The 14,685-nt window shown below is 47.1% G+C and overlaps 6 protein-coding genes across 6 annotated transcripts; 3 read left to right on the top strand and 3 right to left on the bottom strand.

The window, feature by feature from the left end:
* Window positions 1-672: 672 nt before the first annotated feature.
* On the top strand, window positions 673-1,759 carry FSST1_011406 (uncharacterized protein; the record flags this gene model as incomplete). Its single annotated transcript, XM_083234535.1, has 3 exons — window positions 673-1,365; window positions 1,412-1,574; window positions 1,623-1,759. 3 exons carry the CDS (start codon window positions 673-675, stop codon window positions 1,757-1,759), a joined length of 993 nt encoding a protein of 330 aa, XP_083081102.1.
* A 107-nt stretch (window positions 1,760-1,866) lies between these two features.
* On the bottom strand, window positions 1,867-4,014 carry FSST1_011405 (transcription factor domain-containing protein; the record flags this gene model as incomplete). Its single annotated transcript, XM_083234534.1, has 2 exons — window positions 1,867-3,730; window positions 3,779-4,014. The coding sequence occupies 2 exons, from the start codon at window positions 4,012-4,014 to the stop codon at window positions 1,867-1,869; spliced, it is 2,100 nt and encodes a 699-aa protein (XP_083081101.1).
* Window positions 4,015-4,982: 968 nt separating this feature from the next.
* On the top strand, window positions 4,983-5,843 carry FSST1_011404 (uncharacterized protein; the record flags this gene model as incomplete). The annotated part of the gene is made up of 4 exons (XM_083234533.1): window positions 4,983-5,103; window positions 5,157-5,287; window positions 5,337-5,514; window positions 5,560-5,843. The coding sequence occupies 4 exons, from the start codon at window positions 4,983-4,985 to the stop codon at window positions 5,841-5,843; spliced, it is 714 nt and encodes a 237-aa protein (XP_083081100.1).
* Window positions 5,844-5,988: 145 nt separating this feature from the next.
* FSST1_011403 (heme-dependent oxidative N-demethylase family protein) lies at window positions 5,989-7,304 on the bottom strand (the record flags this gene model as incomplete). The annotated part of the gene is made up of 5 exons (XM_083234532.1): window positions 5,989-6,219; window positions 6,266-6,364; window positions 6,414-6,934; window positions 6,985-7,150; window positions 7,203-7,304. The coding sequence occupies 5 exons, from the start codon at window positions 7,302-7,304 to the stop codon at window positions 5,989-5,991; spliced, it is 1,119 nt and encodes a 372-aa protein (XP_083081099.1).
* Window positions 7,305-7,699: 395 nt separating this feature from the next.
* FSST1_011402 (uncharacterized protein) lies at window positions 7,700-9,178 on the bottom strand (the record flags this gene model as incomplete). Its single annotated transcript, XM_083234530.1, has 1 exon — window positions 7,700-9,178. The coding sequence occupies one exon, from the start codon at window positions 9,176-9,178 to the stop codon at window positions 7,700-7,702; it is 1,479 nt and encodes a 492-aa protein (XP_083081098.1).
* A 919-nt stretch (window positions 9,179-10,097) lies between these two features.
* On the top strand, window positions 10,098-13,383 carry FSST1_011401 (N-acetyltransferase B complex non catalytic subunit-domain-containing protein; the record flags this gene model as incomplete). The annotated part of the gene is made up of 8 exons (XM_083234529.1): window positions 10,098-10,235; window positions 10,298-10,582; window positions 10,631-10,711; window positions 10,757-10,846; window positions 10,893-11,248; window positions 11,300-12,420; window positions 12,468-12,586; window positions 12,634-13,383. The coding sequence occupies 8 exons, from the start codon at window positions 10,098-10,100 to the stop codon at window positions 13,381-13,383; spliced, it is 2,940 nt and encodes a 979-aa protein (XP_083081097.1).
* Window positions 13,384-14,685: the final 1,302 nt, after the last annotated feature.

The following is a 14,685-nucleotide window of genomic DNA, read 5'->3' as shown; positions in this document are numbered from 1 at the left end:
TCAAGAAGTTCCAATCATTGTATCAACGTGATGTGTACCCAACCCTTTTACTTTCATATTACCGATAAGCAGACAGACAGCTTGATCATATCCAATTATACCATTGTCGAGTCTCCCCACTTACTCTATACTTTGAGCGCAGCAGCTAACTGACCTCAGAGGTATCCTTGTTGTAACGCATTACTATGCTTAAAAGAATAAATTGTAAATGAGATGAGCCCTCAATATACTTGAAAAGAGTTCAGACCATGTTCATATTATTGAACAATGATATGAATAAATTATTTCTGTTTAAATGCTGTAGTATTCCATTTTCGGGCTTTATGTAGGTAGCCACTTATGCAAGTAATATCCAGTAGTCACGCCTGACAATGTAAGCACTTAAGGTAAATGTGGCGCTCAGCCAAGACGTGCATCTTGTAAGATGCTTGATCAGTGATACCTTCATTTTCTATAGTTCTTTTGTTAGACTCTGAAAATATCAAGCCATGTAACTTATCATTAGGAACAAATGTTCTAGGCCGAACTCGGTTGTCGGCCCATGGAATTAATTGCCCCGCGCTACGGAGAGTTTATTACCCCGTGTCTACCTACAAAGGTATGAGGTAATGGACGCTTCGTTATCAACAAAAGACATCTTGGACTTTTCAATCAACACTACGACTCTCCATTATGCCACTACCAGCAAAACCTCTCGACGCCCTTAGCCAGGCATTTCCTCCCAAGCCTCATTTCACCGAGTCTAATGTACCCGATCTTACAGGAAAGGTCACCATTGTTACTGGAGCAAACACAGGTGTTGGTCGTGAGATCGCACAGGTCCTCTACAGCAAAAATGCTACTGTCTGGGTAGCCGCCCGCAACGAAAAGAAGGGTCGCGATGCTATCGAGGGCATCAAGAAGCAGCACCCTGCATCCAAGGGTTCCATCAAGTTTCTCAAGCTCGATCTTGCAGATTTGACAACCATCGGCCAATCAGCCAAGGAGTTTCTTGCCCAAGAGACAAGACTCGATATCCTGTTCAACAATGCTGGTGTCATGACGCCACCAGAGGGCTCAAAGACGGAGCAAGGATATGAACTCCAACTTGGAGTCAATTGCTTGGGTCATTTCTTATTCACCAAGCACCTCACGCCTCTTCTTCAATCAACAGCCAAGTCAGCACCCAAGAACTCTGTTCGTGTAATTTGGGTATCAAGTTCAGCTGCAGATGTGTTGGCCCCTAAGGACGGTTTCGAACGTGATAATCTTGATTACCATCAGCCGCGCAACCTGATGCACAAGTATGCTACAAGCAAGGCTGGCAATTACTACCACAACACCGAGTTTGCAAGGAAATACAAAGATGATGGTATCGTCAGTGTGGTAAGTCAACCAAATACTCATAGAGAGTTGTATACTGACAAACTAGTCTCTTAATCCCGGTAACCTGGCAAGTGAACTTGATCGGACTTCACCCTGGTACATGTATTATCCTAGAATGTTCACCACGTATCCTTCCATCAACGGCGCTTACACCGAACTGTTTGCCGCCTTTTCCGAGGAAATAACCACCGAGAACTCTGGTATATGGGGTAAGTATTGTGTCACTCAAAGACACGACATCAGCTAACGGCTTCAAGTGGTTCCATGGGGTAGATTCATGCCCATTCGTCCCGACGTGCAGAAGGGAGCTCTGCCCGAGTCTGAAGGTGGAACGGGGATGGCAGAGTTCTTTTGGAACTGGTCTGAAGAGCAGATCAAGCCTTACTTTAACTGATTTTTAATGATAGTAATGACCAGTTATTGCTGATGTTAAGTCGAGTATCCAAGTCTCTTTACATGAACCAACACCATCACATGGTCCATTTTTGGTGCGACCTCAAACTAAACATTGTCTTGATCCCGTACTCCAAAATGACCCAGTGACGACGCCAAACCCGAGTCCAAGTCTTTCATCAAGTCACCCCATAAAAGCCCCCCCGGCGAGTCTGTTGCCCAGAGCTCATTATCCATTATGTTGTCGAAACCAGCATTAGCCAAACCTTCCTCCCCAATACTCATGACCTGGTAGCTACTCGGCTCCATAGGTTCATCTACACTCTCTACGTCCTTGTCGGTATCGGCTGGTGTCGTCGCAGGCGTAGCTATACCGATTCTAGTGCAGAAAACCTGTACTATCTCGAAGCACTTTGTCTTGAGGTTATCGGCTAGCTGTGCATCTTCTCGACTGCCGGCAATCTCAAAGACTCGCGCGGCTCGTGGTAATGTCTTTCGTGCTATAGGAGACAGTGGACAGATGGGATAGCCGCAGGCGAAGCCAGCTAGAGCGAATGTTGCGGTACGTTGCCAGCCAACAACTTGAAAGAAGCCAGCAAGGATTTCCGAACCACTGAGAATCTGTTGTAGCATTAGTGTCATCATGATGCCAGAGTTGACAGAAGTGATGCAGTGGTTGTCGCTGTTAAAAGTCCCGAGGGCTGGTGTCGGCAGAAAAGAGTTGAAAGTTCGAGTGAGCATGATGGCCAGAGAGTGATAATCCAGTTCTAGTACCAGGCGCTGCCTTTGTAGCCATAGGGGATCTGTCTGGCTAAGGTTGAGTTTGGAGCGGTCGACCGAGAACGGTACACCTTGTACCCTTGGCGTCTTGAGACTTTCTGGCAATTCCTCGACCCATGCTTTGAGACGTTTGAGCTGTTCGGACAGATATTTTGCGCATTTCTCGCGCGATGCAGGATGTTGGTAAAAGTCGGTCTGTTGAATTTCCTCAAGGGAGCCCTCCACCACTGCCACTAATTCAGTATGAATTTCACGGGCGATTCGAAATAGACTTTGTCTCTCGTGTACAAAACGAAGCCAGTTGATGAATGACCCAGAAAAGTCAAAGTTTGGGCCAGCAAGTTGGGCAACCTCGTCAGATTCTGGTTCTGCTTGATCTTGTGGTTGGATGTCTGCTACTGCAAAAGGACGGCCCAAGTCTAGCGAGATTTGCGTGTCTAATGTGACCAAACATCGCCATAGTCTAGGGCCCACGCTTGTCGACGGGATATCAGTGTTGACCTGAGTGCCACTATCATTGTCATCGAATTGTAGGCCAAGAGATTCGGCTGCTGATACTGCTGATCGCATCATCATGTAAGCCGAATTGGTCTGCTTGAAGGCCAAGAGGTATATGGCACTAAGAAAATAGCACTGAACCAATATGAATGTCGGCGCCTCCAAGCTAGAATTCAAGGACTGCTGTGCTTGAAGATAAAAGTCGTATCCAGGCTGATCAGGCATGACAAGCGTATCGTTAGCTGTGTAAGAGGAGCCGAATTGGATACATAGCGCAATCACAATGTCGACCAATGGACATGCCTGCCTCATATTTCCGTGCCATAGAGAATCATAATGTTGCCGGAACGCAGCCTCTTCGAGCACAGGATAAATGGCGTGGTAACCCTGCCAGTAAAGGTCGAGCAATGCGTCTTGTTGCTCACGCTGAAGGCGGTCGCAATTAGACGGCGTTGATGGAGGCGATTGGTGTGACTTTGATGAGGTTTTTGGCTCTAAATCCGTCTCGATGAATGCTGATAGTCGATGAGAGAAATACACGAGTGAAGATGATCCATACTGGACGCCATTGATCCGCACACCCTTCCATCTTTGTGATCTTCTGTAACCAGTGTCACCTCTCCCAGATGAAATAGAGGGGCTCAGCAACTTGTTCTCCAATTCCTGGACCTGGGTTCTCAATCGTTGAACCTCCCTACACGCCAGTCAACAACGTACTCATACACAATTGTTTATGACCTACTTTGTGGCCGCAGCAACACTCTTGAAGTCATCGCGACCCGAGTTTACACATTCCCTCTTGGCTTGCTTGCAATTGCGACAGGGTCGAGTAGAATCGCACTTTACACGAGTCAATCGACACCAATCACAGGCGCGTGAGACTTGAGCTCTCTTGGCGCGGGGTTGTGACGTCGGCGGGGACAAAGTCTTCCCGTTGGACAGCGAACTTGAAGTTGAGATGTCAAAAGTTGTGAACATTGGGGTTTCTGTATAGTCAGAGAAGTGGCGAAGTGAGAGTGTAGCTTTTGTCGTGCTTTGTTTTGAGGCTTGTTTGATTCAACATGGGTGATGGGATGAGTCAGGGATGTTTGTTAGTGGAGGTCATGTTAATTTGTCATCACGACAGAGTCGTACAATACATCATTAGTATAAGACTTCAGCAAACGGAATCTAATCACTTGATGTATAATGGGGGTTCTTAGTTGCTAATCATGATTTTCAACGGACAGAATACCTGAGAGTGGCAGCCTCATTACACGCCAGATCCAGTGTGTGCATGCGGCTCCTAACAATCATCACTACGCCTGTCAATATACTGTACATAGATGGCATATGATCAACATTGGTTGATTCTGAAGCGGTGCTTGTACTTATAAGGAGCTTGGATCTCCAGAAGACCAAACATAGCTGAGGGCCCAACCGCAAGGTGCAAGAGCAGTTCAATCTCATAGAACGACAATGAGATACGGCCAATGACAGGGCTCCGTGCATCTCCTTGTAGCCAAATGAGGAAGTCGGAGGGAATTCCGAAAACTCCTTTTGGAAAGCTTCTCGAAGAATGTTCCTTGGAAGAAGAAAATAGCAAAGTTAGGTCGTCAATATGGATAAAGCAAGTCAAGATACTTCTTGTTTTTTGTTTGATGATGGAAAATATCTGCATTAGGAATTCACAAACGAGAGGCTGCGACTACCCGTGCCTGCCTGAGTTAGTAGGCGGCTGTTACCCAGTCTGGCAGCACCGCCTTCCTGCGCAATACAGCCGCACCTGCCCTGAATTCGAAGCAAACTGATGGAAAAGAGAGAAGGAGCTGGGAAATCTGCCTATCGAGTACCAAGACACCATTGTAGAGAAAATCTTCTCCTGTACTTCTGTTCTTTTCCCTCATAGCACTCACTCTGGAATACTGGCCGCCTAGCGATAACACCACGGATCAGAGACTGCAACGATGATTCGCCTCATCCTAATCTCATTTATTCTCTTCACGTGTGTCAACTCCTTTCCAGCACTTCAGGATCGATTGGCAACCTGCGGATCACCTGAAAAGGATGACTACACTATCATCCAAAGTATGACTAGAATGGTGAATCTTGACTGCTGGATAAAAAACTGACAGAGCTAGATCCATTCCTCGGAGACGTCGATTACGGGCAGCCTGGAATCACCTTCACAACCGGATATGGCGAAGATAGTCTACGCTGGTTTATGGTGTACCAAAACGCGATCGACTTTAAACCATACCGGGCCATGAAGGTGAAGGTCGCATTTGTCCCAAGGTTTCTTCAGCTAATTTCTGAAACAGATTCCATCCAATACAACTGTCTTTATCGACTTGACAAGCTCGTGCCAAACATTCGCTGGAAGACTTGTCCGTGGTGCTGACATCAATTTCAACGGGGAAGTTCACAATCTTGGCACATGGACGGAGTTGAGTTGGGGGAACTATCCGCTGGCTTATGGTGGCGTATCTGTCATTGAAGGTAATGCAGCGTGACATTCAAACGTGTAGTGTTAACACAGACTAGGAAACGATGGCCCAGTCCTTCTCAATTCCGAAGATGCGAACACGCCTATCATGGGATTCTCGCAAGATATCATACCTAAAGCGCCTAAGAAATGTCAAGAGACCAAGGACAGTGGAGGGAAGGCTCTGAAGCCAACTGACAAGAACGGTTATGATGAAGCCACGCGCAAGTTCACAAAGCGAGCGCTGCGCACTTCAAAGGTGTCAATCGATAAGAGCTACACAGCAACAACCATGTCTCATAACGGAAGATTCATGATCAAGTTCCTTCATGGGAATCATTAGTAGTACATCTGACGAGATACATACGACATCTGCTTGGGGTTTGGGGCAGTGTATATGAGTTCAGATGGGTATGTAAAAGAGCATTTTATGAAACCGAGAACCAAAAGAGCGGAAAACGAAAAACCTGTCATGATAATAGCTACTTCTAAGATCTGAGATATTCTATCACACTGCTTCCCCAACGTACTGCACTTTTATATGTCCACATTCCTGGCGCATTACCCTTTGACAGGCCCTCAATAGCATCAGCAAAAGCAGGTCCAAGACCCTCTTCTTTGATCTGACGGACTGGATAAAGATAGGTTTTGAAAGAGAAAAGGATAGCGCCGGTCTTTGGTAGACGGGTGAGAGTTTGGAGCTCAATTCGGAGGAAAGTCTGGGTGCGTTAGTTTCATGATACTGTCAAATAGGCAGAAAATTACCTTTTCGATAGCTACGTCTTCGTCATGCTGATAAGCGTCGTCGCCAGTAATGTGGTTGCCTTGGCAATTAAACAGCTCTGTATGCGTTTGAACGGACCACTGCGATCTGTTAGTCCAGTTTTGAGATCCTGGCGACGTGGAGGTTCACATTTGTTCGCTTTACACTCTTGCCCACCTCCAGCTTTGCAAAGAACCTTTCCATACTAGAGCCAATCTTTTCATACGACGGCACAGGAGCGTGGATCTCGACAAGTGTTTTGCCCAGTTTAGTTGATGGATCAAATCCAGAAGGGAAACAGCACATGAATGCAATAGACTGATGGCCCTCAGGTGTCGGGCGCAGTAGAAATAGATCTTCTTCGACCGTCTCACCAAGAACACGCAGCGCCGCATCCGCACTGCCTTGGGGAATCGTTGGGAAAGACATTCCTGTTGCCAGGTTCTTGCAAATCGATTTGTCTTGGGACAACTGGAAGATAGTTGGGAAACGTGTGGGAAGCTGTTCAGATAAGAGATAAGTGTAGAGTTCACGTACGGCTGCGTCACCTTCGGGGATGCAGCCATGAACGGTTGAGCCATGGGTAGCGATGATGTTACGTCGTTGGGTGATGCGATCAAGATAGTCTTCATCGATGGTGATCAATTCTGAAGGCGTGTTGGACTGGATAGCTATATGGACGGTTAGTTGACTTCACATTGAGTTCATAAGAGGATCGTACCCATCGTGATATGATATGTCGGCTTGAATGGTCGTAATTGACGTTTCGGTGCCGTCTTCCAGTCAAAGTCATGCAAAGGCTCAATAATTGGTGCCTTTTCAGGAACTGCTGCTTCAACCTTGACCGGCTGAGATCGTTGTTTACGACTGCGCATCCATTGTTTTGCCTGGCATTTGGATTAATGCCAAAGATCATGATCTCGTCACCAGATGACTTACACAGTTGGTGATAACCCATGCAGATAGCACGACAGCGATTGGGAGGAAGATCAAGTTGGTACAAGGTTGAATATAACCTTCGAATCTTTGAGTAAAGGTCATCTTGAGAATGATTGTTATAGAACTTCAATATCGAACAATTGCAGGGCGATTGACAATATTTTATATTGTCTGGCGCCTCCAAAACAAGTCATGTCGATCGCTGATTTGCACTGTCATTGTTCTCCGCACGCCGATATCGCGTGGAGTGCCACTGATGGGCCTTGGTCTAGAGTACCTGATCTGGAATGGGTGTGTGGCGCCCTTTGGAAAGGCACTATCATGAGACCCCTCTCTGCTCTCATATTATTGCCGCGATAAGGAAAGGCTCATTAACATTATCTACAAAACCAGTCTATCTATCCGTCCAATGTATCATCTGGTATCATGCGTCGTATATGCAGTCCCGGTCCGACCGGGAAAGGGAAAAACCAATGTCGTCCATCTGCGATAGGCGTCTACAACTCCCATAACAATTCTATCACTTCGTCCTTCATCTCTTCGATCTTTGGTGGTGGGTTCTTTGGGTCACCCGATTTCTCATCCGGGCCGGGGATGTCCTCCTCGACTCGGTGGATGTAGATCTGTCGGATATTCTTCCCAATCACTTCCGTATCGACCAGATGATAACTCTTCTTCAGCCGACGATCCATCTTGGCTCTCATAGGACTCAAACTCCAGTCAAAACCCTTGGCGCCCTCCCAGCTTCCTTCCATCTTATTCAAGTCTACACTCTCCAATCCGGCTGAATACTGAACAATACTGTAGCCGTTGGTCAAAACAGTATCGGAACCAAAGGCGAAACGCTGCAGAAAGCAGCTACCACAAAACTCGGAGATCTTGACCATCTTATCAACGGGAGCGTGATGCCACGACTTCCAGTGGTGGAGACTCATTGGAAGGCGACCAGACTCGTAAAACCCACTCATATCTCCGCCCATATCCAATTGATGGAGTCCTTTAACAACTGTAAGCTTGGTCTTGGTCTTGCTGTAGATGCACTGCTTAAGAAGACCATCACCTTGAGGGACATGGTCATTTTTGAGACACTCCTCAAGATGAGGGTCCAGATCACGCAGCAGAGCAGGGGTCAGGAAAACCCCAGCTCCTCCAAAAGCCATATAGCCATGGTGCTTGACAGCATCGTAATTCTCCGATAGCCCACCGATGTACGCCGGAACTTTGTGATCGTTTTTGGCAAGAATCTGACTCATGGGGTAGAGCGAAGGGAAGAAGGTATCGTCGTCGACAATGGCAACCCAACGTGTTTTGGGAGTAGTGTGTTGAAGAAGATCGCGGACAATGGCAAAATGCTGCTCGTTCGAGGTGATGGCCTTGTTCCATGGATCCTTAATGGTCAGTTGAACACCGCGACGATGGAATTCTTTGGTCACGTCCTTGTACTTGTGCTCGTCGCCAGGGTCCGTGATAACTGCCAATAGCTGTGCGTGTGTGTTGCCGAGCCAACTCTCAAACTGCGAAAGCGACTCGTTCAAACGATCAAGACTCGTCGCGACGCCAAACAAAAAGGCCGAGTAGTCCTCTTGCGGGTATGGCGGAGGTACCTTGAGGGTAACAGGTTCGCAAGCCGGTTCGGTCCATCCTTCACAGGCCTGGTCAAGTTGAACAATTTGACCGTTCTTTATCAACGAATCAGGGTTCTGTGACACGATTTGGCTATCGATCTTCTTGTCCACCACAGGTCGGATGCATCGCTTCTGGTAGACGACGTCCCTCGTAAGGCCGTACGCCGAGCGTCGGATATGGTCAATGGTGGGGGCACATGCTGGTGCAAGGTTGAGTTCTGGTCGGTCGGGTTTGGCAGCTTCGAAGCTCGGTAATGTCAGGAACCCCTTGTAGTTGAGAAGGATAACGGTGGCAACGAAGAAGGCTAGAGCGGCGGTTCTTCGTCTGCCAGAACGGTTCCGAGAAACCATTTCTAATGTCGCAGATAAGGATAGTTTATGTCGCTAGACTAAAGCAGTATGACGTCGCCCCTGTTGATGTCTCAACTTTTCGTATAGTTGGACTCGTCGCAAAGCGTCTCGTTCGATGGTTCAAGTCAGATAGACTCGTGTCGATGCTGGATTGTAAGCGGCACAGTTCCAGAAAGTCCAAGAACAAGGAAGACACAGGTGGCCCCGACTGTCGCAGTCAAATGCAGCTAAGGAGTATGGACAAGGCTTGGCGCTGGGCAAGAAAATGCAAGATCACAACAACCTGGATCGGAATGCGTCTATATGCGTGTTGAAATTATACAAGTGTACTGCTTGATGCCGGAAGCAGTAAGAAATATAAACAAAAATTGCTATATACTCGCAGAGCCGTAAAAGGATGCAAAAGAATGACAAGCAAAGCAGATGGAAAGATTGAGATAAGGATAGTGCAGATCAAAGGATGCAGAAATCTTGGAGATCGAGATCAAGTTAGGGGTTCATATCCACTGTAAGTTTATGAGTGGGGCCCCATAGCGAATCGCTTCGGCGGTCATGAGAAAGGTGCTGACTCGCTTCGACGGCCTAATATAAGCCAAATGTGACGACGAGTATTCGTGTGAAGAGTAATTTATGTCGTGAAATGATAAATCAGTCCGGAAAAATATAAGCTTAAAATATAGTGTCTCTTAAGTCTTGGGCAGCAATACGATAGGGGCTATTGCTTTTTCTTGTCAATAAATTCCCCAAAATTGGAGATGTGGCGTAAGCAACACCAGCCACACTCCCACCGCCCCTCCACATTCATCCATCCCACTTCATTTTGAGCCCCTCCAAAAGACCTGGAACTTGATCTCACTCACGCTCATTCAACCCATTTCAGTTAGTTGGACAGGACAAGCTGCGCGAAGCCTGGAACTCAATGAATCGTCAACAGAGACCCAACCTCAAAAACGGCGTTGACCTTCAGCTCCAGTCTGCCTTCAATGATGGCAACTGGGCTGTGGTGATTCGCCTGGCAGAGAAGCGGGCTCGGACGTTCAATGATCAATACTATGAGGTGCGCGCTTGTGAATTGTTGTATCTGTGTCAAGTCACATGTAGACTGATTTAGTTTAATAGATTGTCAAAATCTGTGCCGAAAGTCAACTCGATGATCCCAGTTCCAAGTTTGCTGCCATAACCGCCATTGACAAGTTTGTCAGAGAGGAAACCATTGTCAAGGATGTTGATGCTCTAGATCTTCTCGAATGGGCTGCACAAGGACTCAATGAGGAGGAGGATTTTCCTCAGACCTTTGGAACATTGAGAGCACGCCTTGTTAAAGCTGTACCAAAGGACAAGATCGGCGCCAGTCGCTGTTTGGAGTCATGCCTCTTACATTGGGACCTTGTTAGTGCGCAGCAGGTATGAGACGCTTCATCATCAAGTACGACAACAACTAACATACTTAAGATTGCCGCGATAATGGACAGATCCTTTCCTCAGGATAGGACATTTATGTTTTGGAACATTGTCATCACACACTTATTAGCGGTCCGTATAATGTTCTTCCGTCCCAACACAACTAACTTGTGACAGACCAGCCCTCAAGCACCACCTGAAAAAAAGAAGCTATACGGAATGCTCGCTCTGAAACAGACCCAGCGTGCTGCGCAATTGGCTGAACAGGTAGTGCTACTCTCTTCTTCTATGACCAGGTCGCTCATTGAAATAGGACGCTGCTGCGGAAGGCAATGCCAAGCCACAACCTCGAAGCATCCAAACAGAAGAAGAAATCCTGCTGTTCTATGATGTTACCGAGAAGCATGGCACGAAAGACGACTTTGCCAAGATCATCTCCAGCCCTGTATTCAATCCTCTTGCACAGTTCCGAAAGGGCAGAAAGGAGATATTGTTGAGGACGATTGCCCAATACCAGCAACAGCAAGACTTTGAAGCTATCTTTCAGCTTTGCAATGATTGCTTGTCAATTGAGGATGAGAATGGGCAACCAAGTCTGTTGGCGGCCGATTGGAAAGTTTGGCGGCACTTTATTGACGCTGCTGCTCAAATCAAGACAGTAAAGCCTGAGTACGTATTACATCCCTGTAACCGACTCAAATTCTGAACTGACAAAAATAGCGTCGAGGAAACTGTCCAAAAGCTACTTCTCAAGTTCATCAAATCACCAGATCTACGACCCATCTACAAGCGCATCATCCTCCTGGCACGACTCTCAGCAGCCTTCAACCTTGCCTCAAATGATGAAGATGACATTACCGGCGACGAGCCTGCGTCTTTCCGGCTTAAAGAGTTGATCAACTACACAAACGATCAAGGCGTCAACACTGCTTGCTTCAACGACATCAAACCTTTTGCCGAGAAACTCGCCCCTTCTGCACTAAAGTACCTTGCCTATGACTTTACCACCAAATTGGCTGAAGAAATGGAGGATGAGATCAAGTCAGCAAGGATACGAAATCTTTCGTTAAAGCTGCAATACCTTGCGGCCACATGTCCATCCATGTATAATACAGTACCTGGCGAAAGGCCGATGCGTAAATGCATTGTCTCTGGTGATGAGGTCGGGGCCAGCTCACCTGGGCCAGCTTTCTCCAATGTCGCTGCAGCAGCGCTCGAGGTACACAAGTCGTTGGCTGATCTGACTTCAAAAAGCCCGTCTGTGGAGGCCGAGATAAGACCTGAATTGGCTGTTGTTGCTGCCCTTTGCTATATCCAGGCCGCATATCCCCCCTCAACCGAGATTTCCAACTTGCCTACCTCTTATGCTCCTCTCCTTCAAGCATTGCTGCTGCTCGAACATCAACTCTCCTTGACCCCGAAACACAGCATCATCTCCCTTCTGCTTGTGCAACTACACCTTCGCGTTGGCTCATCGGCTCGAGCTCGCGAGATCTGGGATACGCTGGGAGTCAAGCGAACTATTATGGACTCACTCGCACCAATCTTCTACGATCGACTTTCTACCATTTCGCCTGCTCTCATCTCGCCATCAGATGAAACAGGCTGGGAGCTCTTGGAGCTACTCAGTTCTCACTTCAATGCGTCCCTGAAACTAAGAATGCCCCGGAGATTGATCGACGCCTTTGAGTCAGGAAGCTATAGCAGTGTGGTCGATATTCCTGAATACATGGAGAACCTACGCTGGGGATGCACGCGTGTATTGAGTCTGGTTGAGGAGACCAGGACTGACCGAATCATGGGAGAACAGTTTTCAGAGGTCTTGACTGACCCTCGATTTAGTAAGTGGTAGCGGTTAGATGACCCCGCAGTTGCTGACATTCAATAGCTGAAGTGACCGATGACAAGAATCTGGTCGAGACCATCGACTATGGCTCGTTCCCTTCATGGGATTGCAGCTCTCAATCGCCCATTTATTCCCGCCTGAGAATTGGGCCTGCGCCAACAGTGGGTTGTGCTTGATTATTACTTTGAAATGGAACTAACGTTTTTAGAACCGCCGCGCTCACATGTCGTTGCTATCCGAGGCTTTCCATGAACTTTTGAGCTACAAGCCTCCTCCTATCTACAAGGGCTCCGCCGCCGCTGCTGTCCCCGACCAGATTTTCGTCCTTGAAACACTCGGCCAGCTGAGCAACTCGTTTATCAAATTCTCAAGAGGCTCCAGTGAGGATTTTACCCCTCAAGAAGCAACATATTTCGAAGTAATGAGCTTGCTGAGCACTCTCGTCCCATTCACGACTGGCATCAGCAGAACCAACCCTATTCCTGAAGAGTTTGCTCAGATCACCGATACATTAAAGATCGCCCTGGATACTCTTAAACTTGAGCTTGTGGGGCTTGCAACTGCCTCGGAGCAAATCACGACTTTAAGCACTTTCCATTCTCTTGCCATCCTCCGTGACACCGCCTCGGCCATCAAAGATTCTGCGCAATGGATAATCGCCTTTAACGATCGTGAAAAGGAACGCGACCGCTCTGGCAAGAGCAACTTGCCCAAGGAGGTCATGGCTCAGATCAAGGAATTAGTCACTGCATCTGAAGCGGCCCTCAAGGAGGGTAAGGACACTGTTGCAAAGTTGAAGGAACAAGTTTATGGAAGAGACTTTGAGCCCGCAGTAAGGAAGTGGATTTTCGATGGAGCTGAAAATGTTCTGGAGATTGTAGGAGAGGGAGCAACTAAAAAGCTTGTCAAGAGCTGGGAGGCAAACGTTAAGGGCTGGCTTCAGGTTAAGTGGAGTTAGACATCCGGTCATCGATTTGTTACTATAGAACTGTGTCGAGATGAGATTAACAAATGTACGAGACAGGTTTGAAAGGTCGTTTAAACAAAAAAGAAATACATTATATGGTTTGACTCTGAGCTGTTAGTTGTGTTGGCGCGGTATCCTACGTTTACTTCGGTGTGTGTTGGAGTAGTCAAAGGAGATAGCTGCCTGGCATTATGTCCGCCAAGTCACTGGACAAAATGAACAATGAATGTGTTGAAACAAAATGACACCTTTCTAAACAGTTGTGTTTAATGTCAGACGACAATGTGATGATGCACCAGGTGAAGTTCCTCGATTGGTATGCAACAGGATTCCAGTGAAGAACTGGACTACCTCTACCTAGTTATTTTGCTCTACAGGTCATCAAAAGTGTGGACAAAAGACAAAGTGCTGTAGTACAACATCAAGGCTGGATGGAGCAAAAGAAAAGCCAGCGAGACGAAAAAAGAAATGCGACGGCGGGGAGTCGAACCCCGATCTAGTGCTTGGAAGGCACCAATGCTAACCGCTACACCACCGTCGCTGTGTTGAGTTGGAACTCGTATTATTGTTGTGGTGAGTCGTTTAGTTGCGGTATATATCTCCATGTTGGATAAATGGGTCATGTGGAGTAATGTCCAATCGGGACTACCCGCCCCGCTATGACTATCCTTGATTCAGCCAATCACGTGTCAAACAGGAGTACTCTGTTTGGAAGGCATTAAAACCACCCTCCAGATAATAGAAACATAACTCTACAAGACCAGCAATTCGAGCCTTGTCTCCATGCCGTTAACGAACTGTGAACTCGTCTCTGATGCTTCCGAGACCTAACATCTCCGATATCCTGAGGTGTCAATACTGTCTATCCACTGTATTACAGCCGTAGCACACATGTGTTCCAGCAACGGCTATCTTGCTCAGTTCTAGAAAAATCAGACAAGAATGCATGAAAATAGAATCACAAACCACATCCAAATCGTTTGACTCTCTTTCCATACGTCATGTTCTGATTATAATGCAACTTCCAAACCGGAATGTCCCGTTCATGATCAAGTCATGTAATAACGTGTTGAGGATGAAGAGACGGGACGTACAAGTTCCACACAGAGTAGATCCGAACGGTCTCGCCGAGTATTTTCGCAATTCAAGTCCTTGTCATCATCAAGTACCACAGTGTCACTCAGACATGTGATATGCTCCTTTCAAAACAGTCGGATGTGATCATGTGGATTTAATCCTAACTCACTTGCGGAACAAAGTACAAACAGGGCTATACATGGTCAGCCTTGAAGT

This window comes from Fusarium sambucinum, chromosome III (genome assembly GCF_050947815.1).
Source record: "Fusarium sambucinum isolate potato_lamoka chromosome III, whole genome shotgun sequence".
Classification (NCBI taxonomy): domain Eukaryota; kingdom Fungi; phylum Ascomycota; class Sordariomycetes; order Hypocreales; family Nectriaceae; genus Fusarium; species Fusarium sambucinum.
The sequence above is the reverse complement of the archived record's forward strand: the minus strand, read 5'-3'. Positions and strand labels throughout refer to the sequence as shown.